Raw genomic sequence first — 24,240 nt, forward strand, 5'->3', positions numbered from 1 at the left:
AGAAATGTATGTTTTTCCTCTGTCTTTCCTTATCTCAAGGTTTATATAAGTGTGTTTGGATGGAAATAAATTATTATTGTAAAACCAATCCCAACCACTGTTGCATTTTAAATCTTGAGTTTGTACTTCTTCTGATGAAGCACTCTTAAAATATACTGCCTACCAGAATAGATGACATGTGACTCCTACACCGTGCAGTTCTTGTTTTTTGCAATATTTCTTATATGTTGATTTACACACACATGATTCATTGTCTGCATAATATGTATCTGATGGTAAATTGTTCTGACACCCTATATTGGTATGACTACTGCTATAAAAGAAATTAAATACATGTTAGAGAAGGGCTATGGTGAGCTGAGGGTACCTTTGGAGGGTGATAGCAGGGAAATAGAAGGAGGTCATTGGCGTCACCGACAAAGATTGTTGCACTGGGCACAACCAGACCTAAAGCTGGCCCTGGTCTCACTACCCAACCTCCCACCACGCAATTCTGATCAGGTGGCAACTAGGATTGCCACCTGACCATGGGCGTCTGCAGGGGGGGGGGGCAAGGGGGGCTAACATTCCTCTGATCATCAGCCTTTAGCTCCTACCTAGTGCCGTGGTTCTGAGCCCGCCCGTGTTTCTAAATTCCTAACATCATAAATTATGGCCACAAGCAGGAGCTCCATTGGGGTGGGCATCCATGTTTGAAAAGAAAGCAAACACAAATGCACTTGCCTTTGAGGCATTTCTCTTGGAGACCGTCTATTAGTATTTAAAGCCTCGGGCTCCCACAATACTTTTAGATACCTGAAATTTTGCATAGTGTCTCCTCATAGTGCCTGGGAGAGTGCATGTTTGTTTGTTTGTTTCATCCATTGGAAAGTGAGAAACCAGCGCGATTGAAGCACGCTTTGTGAAATACCGTGGAGGCAACTCCAGCCTGCCCCCCAGCCTGTCCTTCGTCCGACGACCAAGGCTCGCTGGGACCGGTTTAACATCTTGCCATTGATTTACAATACCAGGTGGCAGCGCCCCTGATTTGCGAGTGGAGGATTCTGAGCACGAAATGAATTAGTAGCGTTCCCGTGCCCCACAGTTCTAAGAATCTCTGTTTAAATCGAAAGCCCTACTGCATTTGAATAATTGGATCGCGGGACCGCGTTTCCAAAAGTAAAGAATACGACACTGATAGAGCCCTGAGGAGAATCTGAGATTGCATCCAGATTCGAAACGCGTCGGCAAAACGGCAAATAGGCAATTTGTGATATAAAAAGATTTCGTTTGAGTTGTTTCTCATAAATCTAATTGATTGAAGAGTTCGAATTCAGATTTTTGTTGCCTTTTTCTGTTTTTTGACCCTGGCTGGGCATTCTAATGATTTGAATCTTCGCAAAGATTTACTATTTGTGTTGGTCTAATTATTGCTTTTTTCTCTTGTCTGAGAAGCTTGTATAAGTGTGGATTGCTTGTATAAGTGTGGATTTTTTCGCTTATATGTTATTTTGTTATTGTAAGATATTGAGCATGTATAATAGTTTGTAAATATTGTAAATGTTTGTAAGTAGTGTTTTTCTTACCCATGAAATGTTTTTCAAACTGATTAAAAATTGATAAGAAAAGGGTTTAAATAAAATAACCCATACAAACAAAAAGGTTCTCCTTTGTTTGTATTCTCACAATTTATGAGGTCAAATCACTTTTGGGGCCAGCACTCTTTATGTTTCTCTGGGAGAGTGCATGAGCATCACAAGTCATTGAAAGGTATTTTGGGGAACTGGTCTGCAGCAGCTTCCCACCAAAGCACAGTCTACTGTTTGCTACATGCAGCTGAATTGTGACCTGCGGCCCTTTTTCCTTTTCAAGCACTCATGGAGCTTGGGTGTATATTTATACGTGTTTATATTATGCTGGTGTTGTTTTTTTGTTTTATTGTAGCTGTGAGTATGTTGGTAGTTGGCTATAATAGTTATTTAGCTATTATTTCCAGGTAGACTACTCCGTTGTTATTTTACAAAGAGTTTGACTTTGAATTGTAGCATTTCGTAAAACTTCATTTAGTAAGGTTCCACAGTGGGTGAATGCGTGTGCTGCTAAGGTCAGTGTGTATTCTGTATATCACAATTCAATTCCTAATAGGATAACTCAGTAGGTTAATATGCTTGCTTTGTGCAACTGCAGATGTAGACTGTGGCATGGGGACCTATGTGGAATAACATGGGGTTTGCATACAGGACTGAAGTGCACAGAGATCTATCGATGCTACTAGTGCTGGCACTTCATGGTATCGACTGAGATGCAATGGCAGTACTTTGTGCATATTCCAGCATTGGAATTTCTGGTAGTTCAACTGCGGTGTTCTTGCAGAGCGGTGTGTAGGAAACAGGATTATCGTGTAACAAAGTGACAGCAATTACTTGGTACGAGGTCTGAGATGCACTAGCAGGGCTGTGAGTTCCAGTAATGTGCAGGTTTGTGGTGCAATGGGAACTGTGTTTGGCATCAATTAGCAATTTTGAAGTTGCATCCAGGAAGAATCGAAGTGCCTGCCTACCTGTGTGCAAGTACAACTTATGCCATAATAGGGTGCTCTGCTACAGTCTGTCAGTTATGAAGCACAGCGAGGCCAATAGCAGTGGTGGTATAGGGCATAATTAAGGTGCAGAGTAGGGTATGTGTTCTAGTATTTGAATACTAGTAGTACGACACGATTGTGAGCCAGGTAAGAGAAGGGAGCTAATTTGGGCTACAGTGTTGACATTGCTCTACACTGTTGCAGCCTCCCCACTTTTTCAGTCTTGTGCAATCTTCCCTGGCAGTCTGACCCCACATGTTGTGTTTCCTTACCTTGTGTGCACTGTGGTCAAAGGGAGATCAACCAATGCTGCTGTGTGCGCTTATCCAATGTTTAACACTATTACCTTGAGTGTAGGTACAAGGGTTGCTGTTGAATTTGTGTAACATTGACTGAGCCTTTTCTACCTTTTAAAATCAGCACTTAATTTAAATGACTGCTATGTACTGTTGTTTTTTTTATTTTGTAACTATCTTTCTATGCAATTCTACTTTAGTCCAAAATTAAAATTAAATAGAACGTGGCAAATGCACCCAACACAGCTCAGACATACTGCAGTGGGCCTCACAAGGACTCCTCATTAATACAACCTCCCACAGCACACAGTAGACAGGATTCTTCACTAGCAAGCACAGCATATATTTGAGGTTTAACCTACTACCTACAAAACTACTAATAATGACACAAGTACTACCAAGCCCAACACACTAGACTGAACAATTCAAAATAAATTGATTTTATTGTATGGTTAATAAACACAGTACAAATTAAATAAATATGAACAACTCGTAAACATTCAAAAGTACTCAGCCTCAGAACTTAAATGAATATCAATGTGCCCAAAGCAGAGTTCCTACATACCATCAAAGCACATCATCAAACAGTGCATATCACCCATCCAACACAGTACTAATATACTAGCAGATGGACATCAGGTTCCTGCAATAACACTCTATACTCAGAGTTAATTGACACTCATACAAACCTGGCGAGCTGGTAATGAGGTCAACCTTTTGCCCCCCCCCTGGTAAAAATTCTGCGGACGCCCATGTCTGTGATCATACCGATCTATAAAAAAGGTGAGCCAAATATTCCCTCAAACTATAGGACTAAAGCCTTCTAGACAACTGCCCAACAGATTTCTGTAGACAGGCCTTGTATAGACTAAATAAATGGATGCAACAAAATAACATCCTGGAAGTCACAAGCAGGCTTCTGTACGAATGTTAGCACACTGGACCAGCTCCTCCTCTTCAAGGTGATAACCTGGAAATATATCACCTTTTCCATCTTTACGTTGCTTTTATCGATTTAAGAGCAGTGTTTGACCTGGTCCCAAGAAACACACTATGGGAGGTGCTAGATGGGTTTGGTATTCCCCCAGGCCTTTTAAGAATACTTAGGTTCCTCCACGAAAATAAATATGCAAGGGTGAGATGGACCACAGCTGGGGATTTGACATAAAAAATTGCGATCTTGAAAGAGGTTAGGCAGGGATGCGTCCTTGCCCCAACACTATTCAGCCTTTTTATTAACAGAGCAGTGAAGAGCCCGAAGGCATGTAAACATGATGCCCCTAGATTTGCGGGAATACCAACCCCATTTCTAATGTTTGCAGACAACACCCTGCTAATCTCTCAAACCCCTATCGCCGCCAAACAGAACTGAATGCCTCTGTTAACTTTTGTGGGGTAAGAGGGCTAGAATTAAGCTCGTCCAAATCTAAAGTCATGATGATCAATCCCCACAAGGGGTGCAGAGGCATAGTGACCGTTGAGGGACTTCCCCTAGAGGTAGTCCATCACTTCGATTATCTTGGGGTGTGGCTAAGCGACACCCAAGCATGGGCCCTCCTGATGGAAAAAAGTTAATCCATTCTCCATCAGAAAGCATCTGCCATTGCGAGGCGCTACAGGGTTTCATCTGGAGGACCCGTTTCCCCGGTTTTAACCTTAAATAAAGCCTCAGCCGTAGCATCAGCACTACATGGTGCCGAGATTTGGGGTTATGTTGACGATGAAAGGCTAACAAAAATTGAAAACTGATTTATTAAAACACTTTTTAAACTTCTCCTACGGTCTCCCTCTACTCCACTACGACTTGATCTGGCTCTTAACCCTAACCATATGATAGCTGTCTTAAAACGCTTGTCATACTGACTCAGGCTAAGGTCCACGCATGAATTGACACCTTACAAAGAGTGTGTTAAAGATCTTATGGTTCTGGATAGCAACTTGAAAACACCTTGGTTGAAACATATCAAAGAAACAACACTTAAAATAGGCATGCATGAGCTATGGTCTACCCCGGATACAATAGTAAAAGCTGATGCTCTGAGAGTTAAACAATCATACTGGGAGGTAGTCTTAACTCAAACGTCGGCAGAGCATCAAACCAATACCATCACTGGCAAGTTCCTGAATCACAAGTGCATACCAGGCCTCGAATCATATATGAACAGGATGCACCCACACCAATCAAAATGTTTATATGTCCAATACAGGTGTGGGGTTCTGCCCCTGAGATCCCACAATTCCCAATGGGCTAAAGCTTCTCCCAAGATTAACTTCTGCCCAAATGTAGAAGAAATAGAGACCTACTTTCTTTTATTTTGCCCCCTATATATAGGAATGCCCATAAAAAATGGTTGCTGGCCACTTGCAAACTCATGGGTGTGAGACATTACTGGGAAGCGGGGAGATTATGTGCGATTGACACCAGAGAATTCCTAGCTCTTGCAGTCTTACGATACCTGCATATTGCTTGGGTATTCAGAAGGAAGGCAATGCTCAGTCTTGTAGCTTGACAGAGAATTGATGAGTTGTCTGGGCAGGATGGCCTGCCCGTACACTGGTATTGTTTGAATTTTTTCTTGAATTCACCCTTTTCTACTACCTATTTGTAAAAAATGGTGATGGAAAAATGTATTAAATAAAATATATACACGCTGTATGCCTTTTTCCTTCTTCTCTGTCTAAATCTTCGATGATTGCATAATTGCACACTTCCCTTGCTGTAAATATATGAACTTCTCTTCCTGTTGTATCCTTAGGCTTTCAATCCAGTCGGCCAGATGATTCCTTTTTCTCTCTTTGTATTGTTGATATATTGTTTTTAAATGTGCTTTTATAGTGGGATATTCTAGACATGATCTTTTTACCTCTATTACTGTAATATTTTTACAATGATCTTAATGAATTACCAATGTTATATTGATTGAATGTGTTTTCATGGGATGTGCCCGAAATAAACGGTTTAATAATAATATATATTAATTGTGTTTATATATTGCGCTTACTACCCCTGATGATGCATTGAAGCTCTTTTCAGGGAGTATCACGCTATTCTGAACCCAAAAAGGATTAGTGTTGATTAGTATAGCGAAGTGTAATTTGAGTGGTGGGCATGCAAGTCTGTTAGTTGGATTGAATAGGATAATGGAGGGATAAAAAAAGGGGAATAGTCTAGAAAGTGTTTTTTCGGTGTATATAGTTTTGAAGATTGTTTGTCAAAGAAGTATTTTGGATTATTAAAAACCTGCTACGATATGTTTAATTTCTAAATTTTCTTTTTAACCCAAGAAGGAGATTCATCAAAATCCTTCCACCAGCTATATACCGAAATGACCTATGGTGAACAGAGTCTGACTGTTGCTGAATTGGCTCCTTTGACTATACGATCTGAAAATGTAACTGATCCTACACTTGATGAATATTGTGGTCTATCCAGTGAACAGAAGTGTCATCAATTGCAAGATGAAGTGTCACATACCAGTCCGCCTTTGGAAACTCTACGAAGTCAAAGTGCATGTTCGGTTCAGGAGTATGCCTCATTTTACGATTTGGACTTGTCCCAAAATACAGCTAAAAATAACCTATTAATGGACAATTTGATATTGGACTGCACAGAAATGAAAAGGGGAGACTCCAGCTGCTTCGATAAATTAGCTGATGTAAATGTTAATTCAGTCAGACAAGTAGAAAATGGGATGACTGCTCTAAATTCTGGAACCACCATTGCTAAAGAAGAATCGCATAAGTATGTTGATGTTGCTTTTTCTGACGATCACTCTGTTACTATATCTGCCCAAGATTTAACCCCAAAGTCTCAGTTATTAAAACCTGTTAAGTCATTAAGTGCAACATCTGACAGGACTAACAAGCATGAATTTGTTCAGATTACATCCTCTGGGAGCTCTCAAGTCCTGAATGGCACCACAACTCATGCAAAAATGGCTGCAGCCACTCTGTTACAAACCAGCATTCCAAAATGGGTGAGTGCATCTATATAAACATTTTATATTGAGGTTGATAATTTATCGTTATATTCACAGTAAAAATCAGTATGTCATTTTTATGTTACTTCATTACAAGATTATAGTATTACATTTCATAATCTCCATCAAAAACTGTAGAAATAGCCTTATAGCTTGTTCAAGACAATGTCTTAACTACATCTTGTTAAATTTGTGTGAACTTTTCTTGCACCCCACATTGGTTAACCTGTTAAGACTAAAAATCGATACATACCCATTTTCTTGTAACTTCTAGTTTAGTGCTGAGCTTACTTTGATGTTTCTCTTAATGCAAGTGTGTTCCTGGAACCACCACATAGCGTTCACAACTCCTTACCTTGTCAGCAGGGTATCCAATCTCTGTATGAGCTCATTGACTCTCACTTGTCCCAAAGTGCCACTATGACTTTTCTGGTTACCGTCACCTCTCTTATTATTATTCTTTTGTGAAGATAATTCCATTCTCTTGAAAACAATATCCATTGTTTAAGGGAGTTCTTTTGTTCAATCTATACAATGTAATTTTGTTTACCTACATTATAGAGGTTATTGGAACCTCATACAGGAAAGAATACTTTATATCAAATTAGCGTATATTGGTTCCCTTGATTGTGAAAAGACCATCTGCCCACTTTGTCTGATGTACTTTTGATAAGTCATCAGAGAACAATGTTCCCCTAGGATTCATTTAAGTGTTAATTACAAATATTACAATAGTACAGTTGGCCAAATCAAACTGCATAATAAGTCCAAGCACCATAAATTCATCAGTGATTCAAATCCTGATTTATATGTTGTAGAATTTGTGTCTTGACCTTCTGTGTTGTTTTCCCAACATAGATCTTCAAACAGGGGTCACCATATTGCATATATTGCACTGTGTGAATTAGTTAGTGCAAGAACTCAATTCTGATCTAACTTTCCCATGTTCAAAGAATTTTGTTTCAAGGCAGTCTTTACACACTGAGCAGTTCCCGCATTTGAAATTTCCTCTGTTCAGCATTAGGCCCCACTGTAATTGTAATGTGGTGGTGGGATGGGCGGTAGGGCAGCCCTCACCAGCCTAGCCCTAGTATTCAGACCCCTTTTGAACAAATTCATTGGTAGATCTTCATGTCTGAGGGTATCTTTAACCAGGTGGCAATGCTTATGGGCAGTATTACTGATGGCATTGCTGTCAGTGTGAAATGTACATATTGTGCATCCTACAGGAGCTGAACGATTTTTCGGTGTCCATAGCTATTCTCTGTGAATGTGCCATGTCCTTTTCCTTGCTTGTCTCGAGAGTCTATTTGGGTACTCTCTCTAAGATAAAAGTATAATTAGTGTGTTTGTTAGAAGGGGTGATCCCAGAGGGCCAGGCTATGCTCTCCACGGAAGATGATGATCGTACTGGCTGCTTTACTCACTTCGTTTCGAATCAGGTCGTATTGGTAGCGTAGCGTCGATGGCCCAGCCGGACCAGAGTACTCCTCGAGTCGCGACGAGGTCAGCAGGGCTCGATCCGGAGGGAACAAAGTGTCTGTCAGTTCTTGAGGAGCCGCGACCACGTAAGCAGGGCTCAGGGTGTTCCACGAAGGTCTTAAGCGTTCAGGGTTGAGCAGCGACAAGGTCAGCAGGGCTCCGATGTTCCAGTTCTGTCTTCACGAGGATGAGCCGCGACTGCGTCAGCAGGGCTCGATAAGTTCGAAGTTACAGTTCTCCCCAAGGGTTAAGCCGCGATCAGATCAGCAGAGCTCTCTTGTCCAGGATACAACTGCCCGCTAGTTCTTGGGCGGGCCTTGATCTAGTCCACTGGCCCTTTGATGTCTGGACCCTCGCAGGCGGAGGTCTCATGCCTTGGGGGCTGGTCGTTGGAGAGGTCCGTCGGTTGGCCCTTTGATCCTTTTGAAGATGCGTCCGGGAATTCCCAGACGCTCAGCAGGGTCTGGAGACAGCTCTCGGGGAGGCCAGAGGTGCGATCGAAACCGGCCCACAGGGGAAGGCTAGAGGTGTGAGAGGAACCAGTCCCCCAGGGAGGCCAGAGGTGCAATCAAAACTCCTTGGTCTTATCTCACTCAAGGAGCCCTTTACCCCCCAGCCGGGCATGGCGCGTCTGGAGCCTAAGTTTTGCTGGGGCCGGGGTCAGGCAAGGCCCAGGGAGTCAGGGACCTCTGGAAGGGAAAATGGCGGCCGGGGGCGATGTAGGTTCTGGGCGCCCGGTGCCGGGAAGGAGGATGGTGGAATGCAGGGCTGGTCGTCGGTTGGTGGGGTCGTGCAGGGAGCGGGGCGGACAGGGAACGGGACGACCAGGGGTTTCTAAGTGCAGAGCTAGGCTAACGGGGTGCTGAGGAACGGGGGGAACCACGCCACGAGGCCAGGTCCAACACGCGTCCCCCCAGCTGAAAGGCAGAGAGAACTACCCATCCCCTTGGGGGTTCTCTTCACTGAGGCGGAAGAACCGGGACAGGCCGTCCGCGTTGGCGTGGTCAGCACCAGGCCGGTGCTCAACAGTGAAATCCATCCCCTGGAGGGAGATGGACCATCGCAACAGTTTGGGGTTCTCAATGGTCGGTTTGGACCCGGAAGTGAGTACCGAATAGGTAGGGCCTCAGCTTCTTCAGGGCCCAAACCACTGCGAAGGCCTCCCGCTCGATGGTGCTCCACCTTTGCTCTCGAGGGAGTAACCTCCAGCTAATGAATGCCACTGGCTGGTCTAGACCTTTTTCGTCCATCTGGGACAGGACTGCTCCGATGCCATGCTCGGACGCGTCCGTTTGGACCATGAACTCTCGGGAGTAGTCGGGGGCCTGCAGTACGGGGGCAGTGCACATGGCGACTTTCAATGCTTCAAACGCCTCCTGGCAGGCGGGGGTCCAGCTAACTCTCTTCGGCTGCTTTTTGGAGGTCAATTCTGTGAGGGGGACTACGATGCTGCCGTTCCCCTTTATGAATCTTCGGTAGTACCCTGTGAGCCCCAGGAAAGCCCGCACTTCCGTCTGGGTCGTGGGGGCCTCCCAGGCAACGATCGCATCGATCTTGGGCTGGAGGGGTGCCACTAGGCCGCTCCCGACCTGGTGCCCCAGGTAGACCACTGACCCTTGTCCGATCTGACATTTACTGGCTTTGATGGTGAGACCCGCTCGCTGCAGGGCCATCAACACCTCCCAGAGGTGTTGGAGGTGCTCGGTCCAGTGGGAGCTGAATACCGCGCGATCATCTAGATACGCGGTGCTGAATCCTTCCAACCCAGCCAGTACCTGGTTAACCAGCCTCTGGAAGTTGGCAGGGGCATTTTTCATTCCGAAGGGCATCACCCGGAAATGGTAGTGGCCATCCGGGGTGGAGAAGGCAGATCTCTCCCCTCCGTGAGGGCGATTTGCCAGTACCCGCAGGTCAAGTCGAAGGTGCTGAGATAGCGAGCAGACCCTAGGCGGTCAATGAGCTCGTCTGCTCGTGGAATGGGGTGAGCGTCGGTCCTGGTGACTGCGTTGAGCCCACGGTAGTCCACGCAGAACCTCAGCTCGGGAACAGCGCCGGGGGTGGCCGCCTTCGGAACCTGGACCACGGGGCTGGCCCATGGGCTGTCAGAGGCCTCTACCACTCCCAGGGCTAGCATCTTGGAGACTTCGGCCTTGATGCAGACCCGAACTCTATCCGGGACGCGGTAGGCTCTGTGCCGTACCGGAGGGCTGTCCCCGGTGTCCACATCTTGGACGCACCAACTGGACGAGGGAGAAAAGGTCAGAGAACTGTCCCAGTAACTGGCGACAGTCCTCGCGTTGCTCTGGGGTGAGGGAGGAGGAGAGACTCACTCCCTCTACGGAGCCATCTTTTTCCTTCGCACACAGGAGAGCGGGGAGAGGCTCCGTGTCCTCTTCCGCTCCGTCGTCGGTGGCGAGGAGCAAACTCAACTCGGACCGCACGAAGTGAGGTTTGAGGCGTTTTACGTGGAGGACCCTCAAGGGGTTCCGGGGGGACTGCACATCTATGAGGAAGGTCACTTGGCTCTTGCGTTCCACCACTTTGAAGGGCCCGGTCCACTTGTCCTGAAGGGCACAAGGTTCCACTGGGGCCATCACCCAGACCTGCTGGCCGGGCTGAAACTCGACCAGAGTGCATTCTGGTCATACCAACGTTTCATTTCTTCTTGGCTCGCCTCGAGGTTTGCCTCGGCCAGCTCCCGGAACTTCCGAGACTGGTTTCGGAGGGCCAGGATGTATCGGAACACATTTGGGGGTGGATCCTGGGGTGCCGCTTCCCAACCTTCCTTGACCAGGCTGAGGGGCCCCCGGACGGGGTGCCCGTAGAGCAGCTCAAAGGGGCTAAACCCCAAGGATTTCTGGGCAACTTCTCGGTAGGCGAACAGGAGGCAGGGTAGGAGGACATCCCACTTGCGCCTCAGGGGCTCCTCGAGACCCATGATCATTCCCTTGAGGGTACGGTTGAATCGCTCAACCAGGCCGTTACCTTGGGGGTGGTATGGGGTGGTGAACTTGTACGTCACCCCACACTGTTGCCATAGGGACTTCATGTACTTGGAGATGAAGTTTGTTCCTCGGTCGCTCACCACTTCTCGCAGAAATCCCACCCGGGAGAAGATCCCCATGAGGGCCCACCCCACTACAGGGGCCGTCACCGTTCGGAGGGGAATGGCCTCCGGGTCCCGGGTGGCATGATCCACCAGGACGAGGATGAACCGGTGGCCTAAGGAGGTCCGGGGGTCCAGGGGCCCCACGATATCTATTCCCACCCGTTCAAAGGGGGTACTGACAACGGGGAAGGGTTGGAGGGGAGCCTTGCGCCTCCCTCCGCTCTTCCCGCTGGCCTGGCACGTGGGGCAGGACTTGCAGTGGGTCTCCACATCGGCGCGCATACCGGGCCAGTAAAAATGAGTGACTAGGCGGTGATAGGTTTTGTCCTGTCCCAGGTGTCCCGCCAGGGGCACATCATGGGCCAGGTTCAGGAGGAAGCCGCGGAAACGTAGGGGTACCACCAGCACCCGGGCTGACCCTAGTTCGGCGGACTTCTGTTCACTGTATAAGAGGCCGTTTTCCCAATAGACAAAGTGGGAGCCGGACTGGTCACCGGCAGCCTGGGCGGCGGCCTGCTGCTGCGGCCCAACTGGAGAAGGACAGGAGGTCTGTTCCAGGCAGAACTCCTCTCTGGAAGGTCCTCCTTACTGGCGCCATGGGGCTAACTCAGGGAGGTCGTCCAAGTTCGGGGTCTGTTCGACGGAAGGGCCTAGGGGACCTGCGTCAGGGTCGAGGCCTTCACCGGGGGGGCAGCTCGGGGACCTCGGGTTGTTCGCTGCCCTCCGGGTCGTCAGAGACCGTGCGAGGGTCTCGGGTTCCACCCCCCCAGGGGTGGACACTCGGGCTGCCAAGGATCTTGTGCTCACGCAGGCCCATTCGGGCAGGCCCACCATCTCTAGGTGAGTTCTCCGCTCTACCTGCTTCCACGGGGAGCTCTCCAGATCGTTACCCAGTAGACAGTCCAGGGGGATTGCGGTGCGGACCGCTACTCGTAAGTCACCGGAGACTCCCTCCCACTCGAACGGGACCTGAGCTATTCGGCAGGTGCGGACGGAATTGTCGGCTGAGATCACGCTGCAGGAGTCGTGGGGTATAATTTGGTCTTCCGTGACCAGGTGACAGCGCACTGCGGTGATGCTGGCTCCTGTGTCCCGGAGGGCCCCTATGCGGTGCCCGTTGACGGTCACCTGTTAGCGGTACTTCTCAGTGTTGTCAGGCTTGGGGGCTCCTGGCACCATTTCTCTATCCCCAAGGGAGACTAACGACATGGCTGCTGGTTCCCACCCCTCTGTGTCCTCTATCTCTTCCTCTTCCAGGGCCACTGTGGCTAGCTGGCGCGCGGGGGGACTCACAGCAGCGGGTTTCTTTAGCAGGGGGCATTGGGGGTCACTGGCATAATGCCCTGTTTGCTGACATCTGAAGCAGGCTATGCTGACTCGGGGTCCCTGTCTACCTGAGGGGGCCCTGCTCCAGCTACAGGAGGAGAGTTTCCGGACTGGTCTGGGGGGGGGGGGGCTACGTTGGGGCCCGGACTGGGACCTCCGCTGTCTACCTTGACCTCCCCCTCCCCTCTGGCGGAAAGATCCTTGTTCGTTTCGGCCATAGTCTCCCACGGGCCCCCGTGGGACTCTGGTGCTCACCCAGCGATCTGCCTCGACAGCAAGCTTCCGGGGGTCTGCCAATTTGCTGTCCAGAAGGTGCTGTCTCAGTTCCACAAAGCAGTTTGTTGATAAGTGTTCGTAGGCGATGAGGTCGAATAGTCCTTCAAAGGTGGTCACCTTGTTGCCCTTGATCCACCCTTCCAAGGCCCGGCTGTAGAAATTCACATATTCTGCCGGGGATCTTTTTGCAGTCTCGGAACCGCTGCCGATACATCTCCGGGGTGAGCCCATAACGGGATAGCAGAGCATCCTTCATATGGGTGTAGGAATTCATGACGGTGGAGGGCAGGTCCAGCCTCAATCAATCAATCAATCATGGGCATTTGTATAGCGCGCTACTCACCCGGGAGGGTCTCAAGGTGCTGGGGGGGAGGGGTTCGTTACTGCTCAAAGAGCCAAGTTTTGAGGAGCTTCCTGAAGGAGAGATGATCCTGGGTCAGCCGGAGGTGGATCGGGAGGGAGTTCCATGTCTTGGCTGCCAGGTAGGAGAAGGAACTTCCCCCGGCGGTGGCTTTGCGGATGCGTGGAACGGCGGCGAGGGCGAGGCTGGACGATCGTAGCTGGCGGGTGGGCGCGTAGAAGGTCAGGCGGTTGTTGAGGTACTTGGAGCCCAGGTCGTGGAGGGCCTTGTGTGCGTGGGTGAGCAGTCTGAATGTGATCCTCTTGCTGACGGGGAGCCAGTCACATCTCTCAGGTGGCCGGAGATGTGGCTGTGTCGGGGGATGTCCAGGACGAGTCGTGCGGAGGCGTTCTGGATGCGCTGGAGTCTTTTTTGAAGTTTGGCTGTGGTTCCGGCATAGAGGGTGTTTCCGTAGTCCAGCTGGCTGGTGACGAGTGCCTGGGTGATCATCTTCCTGGTTTCGGTGGGGATCCAACGGAAGATCTTGCGGAGCATGTGCAGGGTGTTGAAGCATGATGATGAGACAGCGTTGACTTGTTGGTCATCGAGAGGGAGGAGTCCAGGATGAAGCCCAGGTTGCGTGCGTGGTCCGTTGGTTTGGGAGTGGTGCCCAGGGCAGGGGGCCACCAGGAGTCGTCCCAGGTAGAGGGCGATGATCCCAGGATGAGGATTTCCGTCTTGTCTGAGTTCAGTTTCAGGCGGCTGTTCTACATCCATTCGGTGACGTCTTTCATCCCTTTGTGTAGGCTGGTTCTGGCGGTGGCGGGGTCATTGGTGAGGGAGAGGATCAGCTGGGTGTCGTCGGCGTAGGAGATGATGTTGTGTTTGCGTGCGATGGCTGCGAGAGGGCTCATGTAGACGTTGAAGAGGGTTGGGCTGAGTGATGATCCTTGTGGTACACCGCAGATGACTTCGGTGGTCTCGGATCTGAACGGGGGTAGGCGGACTCTCTGGGTTCTTCCGGCGAGGAACGAGATGATCCACTCCAGTGCCTTCTCTTGGATTCCAATGTTGTTGAGGCGATGTACTAGGGTGCGGTGGCAGACAGTGTCGAAAGCTGCAGAGAGGTCCAGGAGGATGAGGGCCGCTGTTTCCCCGTTGTCGAGCAGGGTTCTGATGTCGTCGGTGGCTGCGATGAGGGCGGTCTCGGTGCTGTGGTTGGCTCGGAAACCGGACTGCGAGGGGTCGAGGGATCCGTTCGTCTCGAGGAAGGCGGCAAGCGGTCTGTTGACGGTCTTCTAGATGACTTTGGCTGGAAAAGGGAGGAGCGAGATGGGGCGGTAGTTCTTGGGGTCGGTGGGGTCTGCTGTTGGTTTCTTCAGGAGGGCGCCACGAAGCCAGGTCCAACAGTGTTCAACTCCATAAAGTCATCTTCTGCTTTTAAAACAATTCCTCAGTTTCCTCAAAAATAGGCCATAGGAGAGGTTGTTCCAAAAACCTCTGACATGGTGACTAGAACTCATGAGTAAGAAGTTCTTTTCAGTGGGTTTTCTAAACAATGTTAAACATGTCCTTACAGTGACTAGCACCCAAAAGCTGTTTTCCACTGTGCTAGACCCAGCCGTCCTAAGTAGAAATCTAGAGTACAGATTAAAAATCCTAATACTGTACCCAGACAATGGGACTGGCTAGAAAAATAAATAAACTTATTTTAATCATCATTAAAATCCATATCAATGGTTAAGGTGATTTAAAATAAATATTAGGAATATGGGTTGTTACAGTGCATGCGATACATCGCATGCCATTACAACACGGTTGTTACAACGACCGCGTTGTTATATCTCATACCTTTACAACGCAAGTCGTTACAACGACTTGCTTTTGGGGGCACTGGATGTTGGATTAGTATAACTTACTATTCCAACTTCAGTCTGTGCAACAGTAGGGAAGGTGTTGGATTTTAAATCCAACACCTTGTGCCCCCTACAGCAGTTCGTTGTAACAACTTACGTTGTAAAAGTATGCGATGTAACAATGCAGTCGTCACAACCGCGTTGTAATGGCATGCGATGTATCGCATGCGATGTAAAGGATGGCTCCCAAATATTAAGGGAAAGTAGCATTCAGAAACTTACCTTTTCCCTACCTGAAGTTCTCGAAGGCAAAATTTGCATTTGCTCTTCCACTTCTGCAACACGTGTCAGGAGCTGCTATTATTTATTCCAGGTTGGCTTGAATGGTATTTTACCAATCCAGAGCAGTAATACTGTGCCTGGAATAGTAAAAAGCTTCTGCATTTTTCAACTCATTGTAGATAGCACTAACTTATCATATGCTCAAAGACTTTACTGTCAAAATGGCCGAATGCCTTGTCGTTTTTCTAGCTCTGCGTGGATGCCACTGTCTTCATTCCATGCTTAAAAAGTCTGCTAGAAAAAACATTTAAGGTGAGCAGATTTAGAGTGTCTATAGTATTAGAAAGTGCTCCATATAAAGGGGCTGTTCTCCAATGAAAACATGAGCACCCTCCAGGGTTCGCTACTTCTGCTTTGCTTAATGTGCACTATATCAACCTTCAGTAGCTTCAAGCTGCAAAATGAGTCTTAAAGGTAAGTAATCTTTTGTACTCTAGTCACCCAATTTATTTCCACCCTAATGTGAGTGCCATAGGCTATCATTCTTATTTCTGTCTTCCACAATGGGGTTACTGATTGAGCGATCCAACCAAATAGTTATCACATGACTGAGATGCCTTCACTTTAATAGACCTCACAGCAGCAGTTGTGGCTGGAGCAATTCTTGCATGCATCTACATCCTGCTTATTGGTGTACCTGACCATGGTACCCCAGCAGGGGTATTTGAGACCTTTTTAATTCTCAGATGCCTAGATAGTTCCCATCTGAATGGATATGATGGGGGATTTTATGGTTGATTAATTCTCAGCTGCCTCAACATCTTACATCTGGGGATACACAATTATGTGACCGGGGCATCTTATGTCTAGGTGAACTGGTCTGTGCACTCTGACATCAAATTTCAACATACTGTGAAATTCCTAGGGTACTTCAACAAAGAGACGCCCTTCCGCGATCCATATCCAGCCCGACAGGCTCCCCCTCCCCCAGCCATACCTCACCCCCCACACACAGCCACCCAACATCAACAGGACACTCAATCCCCTCCCTCTACCCCTTCCTCCAACTACCTCACCTCCCCCAGCCTCAGTCTCCGACAGCCTCCTACAACAATCACCCCCACGCCAACAGGCTGCCTTCAGCCAACGAGCCTCATCCCCTCGAGTCTCCCTACAACTCTCAAACCACCCCTGTCCAAACCCCCTCCTGTCCTCCTCCCTACCTCTCCCTTGTCTAAACCTCCTCCTGGCCCTCCCCCGAACCCCCACCGTCCTTCACCCTGACCCCTATCTCCCAACCCACCCTCTTGAACCCTAACACACTCGGCCCCACCCAGGATGCCCACATCCCCTCCCTTGAGTCCATAACAAAACGGCTCGCAGCCCTGGAAAACCAGGTCGACACTATCACCCAAGGTTTATCAGAAATCCTCTCTAACCTTGGTATAGCCTGTAACCCCCACAAACCCTCTCCCCGGACCCCCCTCCACGCCAATACCATCATCACCCAGGGGCCCTTAAAAGCCTTCAGTGCCCAGCCTTTTGATCCCCTCCCCAAGGACCAGGGTTCCGATTAAAAAAAAAAAAACGAAACAACAAGAGCCCTTTGCACCAGACCCTTGTCCTCTATTTCTTCTCCCACTCCAGCGGGCTCAAAACACCTGACCTCCAGGCCGCTTAGATCGGAAGCTCCTATGTTAGACAGGGAAGCAGCCTTACTAGCCGCCACCAACGACTCCCCCATTGCTGATTCACCTAAATCCAAAATCCAAGTTATCACAGGTCACCGGAAAGACCTACCCATCGTCAAACCACAGAGATTACCAGTCCTCACCGCTATACCTAGAGAGACTAACGATAGAACCACCAGCAATCAGGAGAAATTCACCAACTGCCTCCTAATCAATTGCAGATCGGCCTCACTACATGCAACGGACTTAACAGAAGCCATCCTCACACATGACATTGACGTTGCGTTCCTCACGGAGACCTGGCTTAATAAGACATCCCCTCCCTGCCTAGACATGCTGGTTCCACCCGGTTTCTCCCTCATCTCCAAAGTGGGGATTGAACAACGAGGAGGAGGGGTCGCTATCATCCACAAGGACAGCTGGAGCATCACAGAAACCTCCTCCTTCGAGTACGACTCCTTTGAATGTCTATCCACCGTCATCAAGACAAAAGACAACGACTCTCTACTGTGCCACCTACTCTATCACCCCCCGGGCAGAAATAATGAGTTTGGAGAACAACTATCAAACCTGATTGCACAAGACGCACTTGGCGATTCCAAAAACGTAATTCTTGGTGATCTGAACCTCCGATGGAACGAGACCCATAACCCTCTAATCAGATCGCTATCTAGCCTCCTTGACGATAACAACCTCACCCAACACTGTACTGAGGAGACTCATTACAAAGGAGCCACACTGGATGCCATCATTGCCCAAAAGAATTCTATCACGGTCAACCACATACTACCCGTTGACTGGTCAGATCACCACATGATCTTATTTCATATCAATCATCCCATCATCTCGCTTAAACCTCCGCAAGACCCCCCCAAATGGTCGAGAAACCTCTCCCAAGTACCCCAAGATATCCTGGAAGGTCAGCTAAGTTCACTTCTTCCAAATAACACACTGCACCTCTCGACCAATGATCTCGTCGACCACTATAACTCGGGGTTAGTCTCCATACTCGACAATCTAGCTCCTCTAAAGCTCAAAAGAAGCCGAGCCACTCCATCTAGAACCTGGTTCACTGCGGACCTCAACGCAGAAATAAGAAACTTGAGAGCCAAAGAAAGAAAGTGGAGAAACAACCCAACCGCCATTCTCCGCCTCCAACTAAAATCAGCCCTTAGGAAGTACAACAACCATATCAAAAACAAGAAATCCAGCTTCTTCCGCGAGGCATTGGTCAAATCCAAAAACAGACCCAAAGAGCTCTACAACATAATCAGACAACAAACAACCAAGCCCCTGCCCTCAACCCTGCAGGCATCCAAAGAACTCTGTGATAACTTCGCCAACTTCTTCAACGATAAGGTCTTAAAAATCGAACTATCTCTAGACATCAACAACCCACACCTCCAGAAGAGCAACTCGGCCATCCCATTGGCACTCCCATCCGACTCAATTTTTATTATGTTTTGGCTCTCAACGAGGGCCACATAAAAGTCAAATGCAACTTACATTACAAGGGGGGAGTTCAAACAATACACAAAAAACAAAATGCATCCATTGACAGATACACAAGAAAAAGCAATGTCAGTCCTCACCAAAACATCTAATAAATGGCTAAAAAACCCTTAAAGAAATTAAAAATATGAAAGCAAAACATTTCATTTGGAGGACAGTACAAATATTGTAGGAAAATGTTCACATTAGAAATACCCAGTTGGAGACATATTGATTTTAACCATTTAAGCCGCAATGGGCGGAGTGCAGGGCAAACCAACAAGACATGCATACAATTCTGGGTGCTTAGGTTACAGAAGTTACACAATGGAGAGGTTCCGTGCCACTTAGACAGAAGAAGATTTAAGGGCACGAGATCATACCGTAAAAGGAACCAAAATCTACGCACACCGTGTGGCATATTCCATATGGCGTAAGGTTGGGCCAACTTCATAGCGTAAGAATTAGGGAGGAGATCACAACCCTTTTTTCCTTGTATTGTATTCTTATCTGTTTGAAAACACAGTTCCCACGATGCCTGTTTTAACAAGAATTTAAGGTGTGAAGGTGAATGAAGAAACAGTCCACTTTCATCTACCTTTAAGAGAGACACGGCCCATCTAAAATTCTTTACTAATCGTGAGAACTCTTTAAAGTTGACTATTTGTAAAGTGTGCTACTGGAGTGTAGGCACATCCCTGTATAGGGCACACTGATTCGGTTCTAGGCACTCTGTGCCATAGAATTCCAATTGAAGTTTCAAAAAACGAAGAATAATTTTTCACAAAGAATTTATTCCATAAAGTTCATATTTTTCTCATATGAGTCAAGGAATTGTTGATGAAATCATGATGTTACACGGTGCTCCGATGCATTTCGGACATGTAGTCCTTTATCAAGGAGCTCTACAAAAAGATGCAACAGGACAATAAATCAAAGGAAGGCCTTCATGGTAAATATACAGTCATTTAAATGGCAGGGTGAATGAAACGACCGCGTGCAGCCCAAATGTAATAAAAAGTGAGGATAACGGGTGAAAAACGAAAGTGGTCCGTGAAAAACGGGAGTGATCCCTTAGCGGGTTGTGTTCAGGGGAGTGAGAATTCGGTAGGATAGAAAACATGCCTCTTTAGTCTAAGCGGTAAACGTGCATTTATTTACATGGCGTCTATGAAAGAAACGAAGCTGATCCGTTAACGTGTTGTGTTCATAAAAGTACTAGCTAAATGAAAAGGAAAACGTGCCTTTTTAACCTAAGCGGCAAGCGTGCATGAAGATTATATAACGTCTATGGAAAATATAAACGAGTTCTAGCGTGGCATTGACTGCCGCGCGGCTTGGAAAGCTAAACAGGGTGAAGGTAGTACTTACTTAATTACCGGGTCGTGCAGCATGCAACGAGTCGGTGTCGGCTATAGAGGCTCGGCAGGGGGATGGAAATCAACAAAGGACTGTGGCCCGTGACAAAAGGCTAGAAACAAATTGTGAAAACACACTGTGATAACGGCGGCCATTTTAAGAAGGCTAAGATAATCAAGCCTTCTGTCACGGGCCACAGTCCTTTGTTGATTTCCATCATTACTTTCTAGCATAAACTTCACATCCCCCTGCCGAGCCTCTATAGCCGACACCGACTCGTTGCATGCTGCACGACCCGGTAATTAAGTAAGTACTACCTTCACCCTGTTTAGCTTTCCAAGCCGCGCGGCAGTCAATGCCACGCTAGAACTCGTTTATATTTTCCATAGACGTTATATAATCTTCATGCACGCTTGCCGCTTAGGTTAAAAAGGCACGTTTTCCTTTTCATTTAGCTAGTACTTTTATGAACACAACACGTTAACGGATCAGCTTCGTTTCTTTCATAGACGCCATGTAAATAAATGCACGTTTACCGCTTAGACTAAAGAGGGCATGTTTTCTATCCTACCGAATTCTCACTCCCCTGAACACAACCCGCTAAGGGATCACTCCCGTTTTTCACGGACCACTTTCGTTTTTCACCCGTTATCCTCACTTTTTATTACATTTGGGCTGCACGCGGTCGTTTCATTCACCCTGCCATTTAAATGACTGTATATTTACCATGAAGGCCTTCCTTTGATTTATTGTCCTGTTGCATCTTTTTGTAGAGCTCCTTGATAAAGGACTACATGTCCGAAATGCATCGGAGCACCGTGTAACATCATGATTTCATCAACAATTCCTTGACTCATATGAGAAAAATATGAACTTTATGGAATAAATTCTTTGTGAAAAATTATTCTTCGTTTTTTGAAACTTCAATTGGAATTCTATGGCACAGAGTGCCTAGAACCGAATCAGTGTGCCCTATACAGGGATGTGCCTACACTCCAGTAGCACACTTTACAAATAGTCATTCGGAGTCGCAATTGAACGGATGCGACACCTGTGGAGCACCTGGAAACTACTGCAATTTATTATAGACACGTTTACTTCCTACTAACCTACTGTGCGCCAAGCCCCAACCTTATATCGTCTCAACTCTTTAAAGTTGCCCAACAATTCCTTTTTAAGGAGAGCTCTCATTGTCCCTGACTCTACTCTTGCCAAGCAGGCCACCCATCTTACTAGGGCACATAGTCCCTGGACCCAACTGCTCCTAAGTCCGAGATCAAGCCTACATGCGGCCAAAGAGCAGGCTGTGTTCAGAGAGGATAGGGATCTTAAAAGTTTCCCCTCAATTCTATTGCAAAAAACCCAGTGTTTCAGATCTATGAGTTCTATGCCATATAATAGCGTAGCGGGAATCTTAGCCCTATACACCTCTAGCAGGCAGGCAAAATGTCTTTTTCCGGTGGAAAGATACAGAGAATTTAAACCTTTGCCATGTGCAAGGGCTTTGCGAGAACTATGCTCAATATGGGGCCTCTCACTCAAATTAGCCGTTACAATTTTACCCAGAAAGGTATAGGATTTAACAACCTCTAATTTCTGATCTCCAATACACCATCCAAAATTTTCAGAGCGGCACTTCTTTTTCCCAGCAATACACATAATTTTGCTTTTGGAAATGTTAATCTTCATATAATGAGAATCAGCAAAAACATGTAAAGCTTGTAGCCGGTTGGCGAGACCTTTCGGAGTCAGATCTAATACAAGAATGTCATCCGCATACATCAGACAAGAAATAGGGGATCCCCCAACCACCGGGGCTATCTCAACACTAGCTGTCAAAAACGCAGGAAGATCTACAGTATATAAGGAAAACAATAGTGGGGCCAGGAGGCAACCCTGTTTAAGGCCGTTTGCAGATGGAATTCTATGCGAAAGCCCCCTTTCGCCCCCTTGGAGGATGCTACACCACGTATCCGTATGGAGGGCACGTAACAGGTCCAAGAGATAAGAGGGTAAACCCAGGGCAGCTAGCTTTCTCCACAGCGTTCGACGATCAACTCTATCGAAAGCCGTGGAGAAATCAATGAATGCCGCGAACACCACCCCCCCTCTCACACGTGTGTATTTATCGGCAATCACATGGAGAGTGGTGAGATTATCTAGTGTACTGTGCCCCCTGCGTAAACCAGTTTGTTCGAGTGGTAGAATATTATTCTCCTTGATCCAGTTGTCAAGTAAAATTAAAATACACTTAGCAAAAACCTTACCAACCGAGTCGAGGAGAGCAATCAAACGGTAATTCATAGGATTATCCCTAGCTCCCTTCTTAAAAATAGGGACCAGTATACTTCCCTTCCACGAGGCGGGGACACTTTTTGTGTCAAAGCAGGACTTGAACAATGGATAGAGAATCTTACTCCATAGCAGTGGTTCCTGCTTCAGGACCGTCATAGGTATTTCATCTGGACCCATTGCGCCAGAAGAGCGTATGTTCTTAATAGCCATTTCTATTATTTTCTCTGTCGGGTAAATGGCCGGAGTCTCGGATATTACATACAGGTCACTATCAGTCGGAGATGTTATATTCCCTGAATACAGTTCCTGGATGTAAGAGGACCATACTTCTTCGGGGATAGGGATGGGGAGAGGACTCACTCTGGTACCACATCCCTTCCCAACTATGGACCAAAATTCTCTGGATTTGCCATATGTGACCGCTTCCCGCAAATTTATCCATACTGAGTCTTCCTTTTCCTTTTTTAATCTCGTTTTTAATCTAGTTCTCCTTCTTTTTAACCTCGATATTTCCTTAGCTAAGTAATCTGTTCTACCTAAAAATTGGTCACGCACTAATTTATTTATGTCCTTATTCAGGATGCGCAGTGCGCTAGGATAAAAGACTTTTTTCCTAGAGCAAGTAACCTTTTTTACATTTAAAATGACCCTTCTCATAAATCTTTCAAAGTTATCAATTTCGGACCCATACCAGTCACTAAGCTCTACTATAGTTTTGCATAAGATATCATGCACACTTGCAATGGCGGCAGGGTTCCAGAAACATCTACCCGAAGATCCATGGAAAGTGACATTATTACTATTAAGGGACCAAGACTCAGCAGGCGGGGGTTTTAAAGAAAGAGTTATTGTGATTATGCTATGATCACTCAAGGCTGATGGAGCAATCTCAATATCCCGGATACGTGAGACAATATCATAGTCAGAAATCACATAATCAAGAATTGAGACGCTAAAAGGAGATCTATGAGTGAATTTCGCAGGCACATCAGAGGGAAATCTTCCATTTACAGTAATCCCCTCAATCGCTGATAATTCCTGCAATAAAATCTTCCCTCTTTTATTGGTTATTATTTTATCAGGGAAGATAGATTGAGGGATAGCATATGCCTCTTCTTTGGGCTTATTTCTGAATAAATTTAAACTGGCATTGCATATTTTACAGTTTAAATCTCCAACTAAGATAATTTCGGGTGGCGTTGGAACATTCTTAATCTGTCCAATATACTGAAATACCTGCTTTAATAAAATTTTAAAACTCTCTTCGGGAGGGATATACACGTTGATGATTACAATAGGAGACTTAATTACAGAACTAGATAGATTTGCAATTGTTATGGCTTGAAAGAGATTACTTGGGTCAATGTAGTGCGAGAATCTCCAATCCATTTTGTTAGATAATAAACAAGCGATTCCCCCTTTGGCGTGACCTTTCCTGGATGGAGCAGCCGGCGCTTCCAAAACATAGAAATCCTTCCCTACATGTATATTATTGGAACACCATGTTTCTTGGATACAGATTACATTTGCTCCTAACTAGAATAGGAAATCTAGTTTCTCTGGACTGTTATGTATCCCAGCTGCATTCCAGGAAATAATTTTCAATTGATTATTAAAGATGATGGAAAAGTTTGGAATTATCTACACTCTTGGTAGACAAGGCACTATGCAGCCAATCCCACCTATAATTATCCTCTGATGGCAAGGAGTTCTGAATTGGTGGAAGGGGCGCTGCCTGTGATACCAACCGTTTCCCCTTGGAGACCCAAATCTTTAGATCTGCAAAAGGAAAGGATACCCCATCTTGTCCATCACCCTTACAGTGCATCCTGTGGGGAGGCAAGAGTTTGCCAGAGCTGAAAATAGGCAAGACATCAATACCTCTACATTGGAAATT

The 24,240-nt window shown here is 46.9% G+C and overlaps 1 protein-coding gene across 4 annotated transcripts in view; it reads left to right on the plus strand.

Annotated features, from left to right (window-relative positions):
- CEP295 (centrosomal protein 295) overlaps positions 1 to 24,240 on the plus strand; it is a 627,693-nt gene that overhangs the window by 461,584 nt on the left and 141,869 nt on the right. For 2 of the 4 annotated variants that reach the window (XM_078656965.1, XM_078656962.1), the window contains one exon: positions 6,142 to 6,833. In XM_078656965.1, coding sequence (XP_078513091.1) covers positions 6,142 to 6,833 — 692 coding nt within the window. The remainder of the gene's footprint in view (positions 1 to 6,141; positions 6,834 to 24,240) is intronic. The other 2 variants (XM_078656963.1, XM_078656964.1) reach the window with 1 other exon arrangement.

This window comes from Lissotriton helveticus, chromosome 8 (genome assembly GCF_964261635.1).
Source record: "Lissotriton helveticus chromosome 8, aLisHel1.1, whole genome shotgun sequence".
NCBI classification, from domain to species: domain Eukaryota; kingdom Metazoa; phylum Chordata; class Amphibia; order Caudata; family Salamandridae; genus Lissotriton; species Lissotriton helveticus.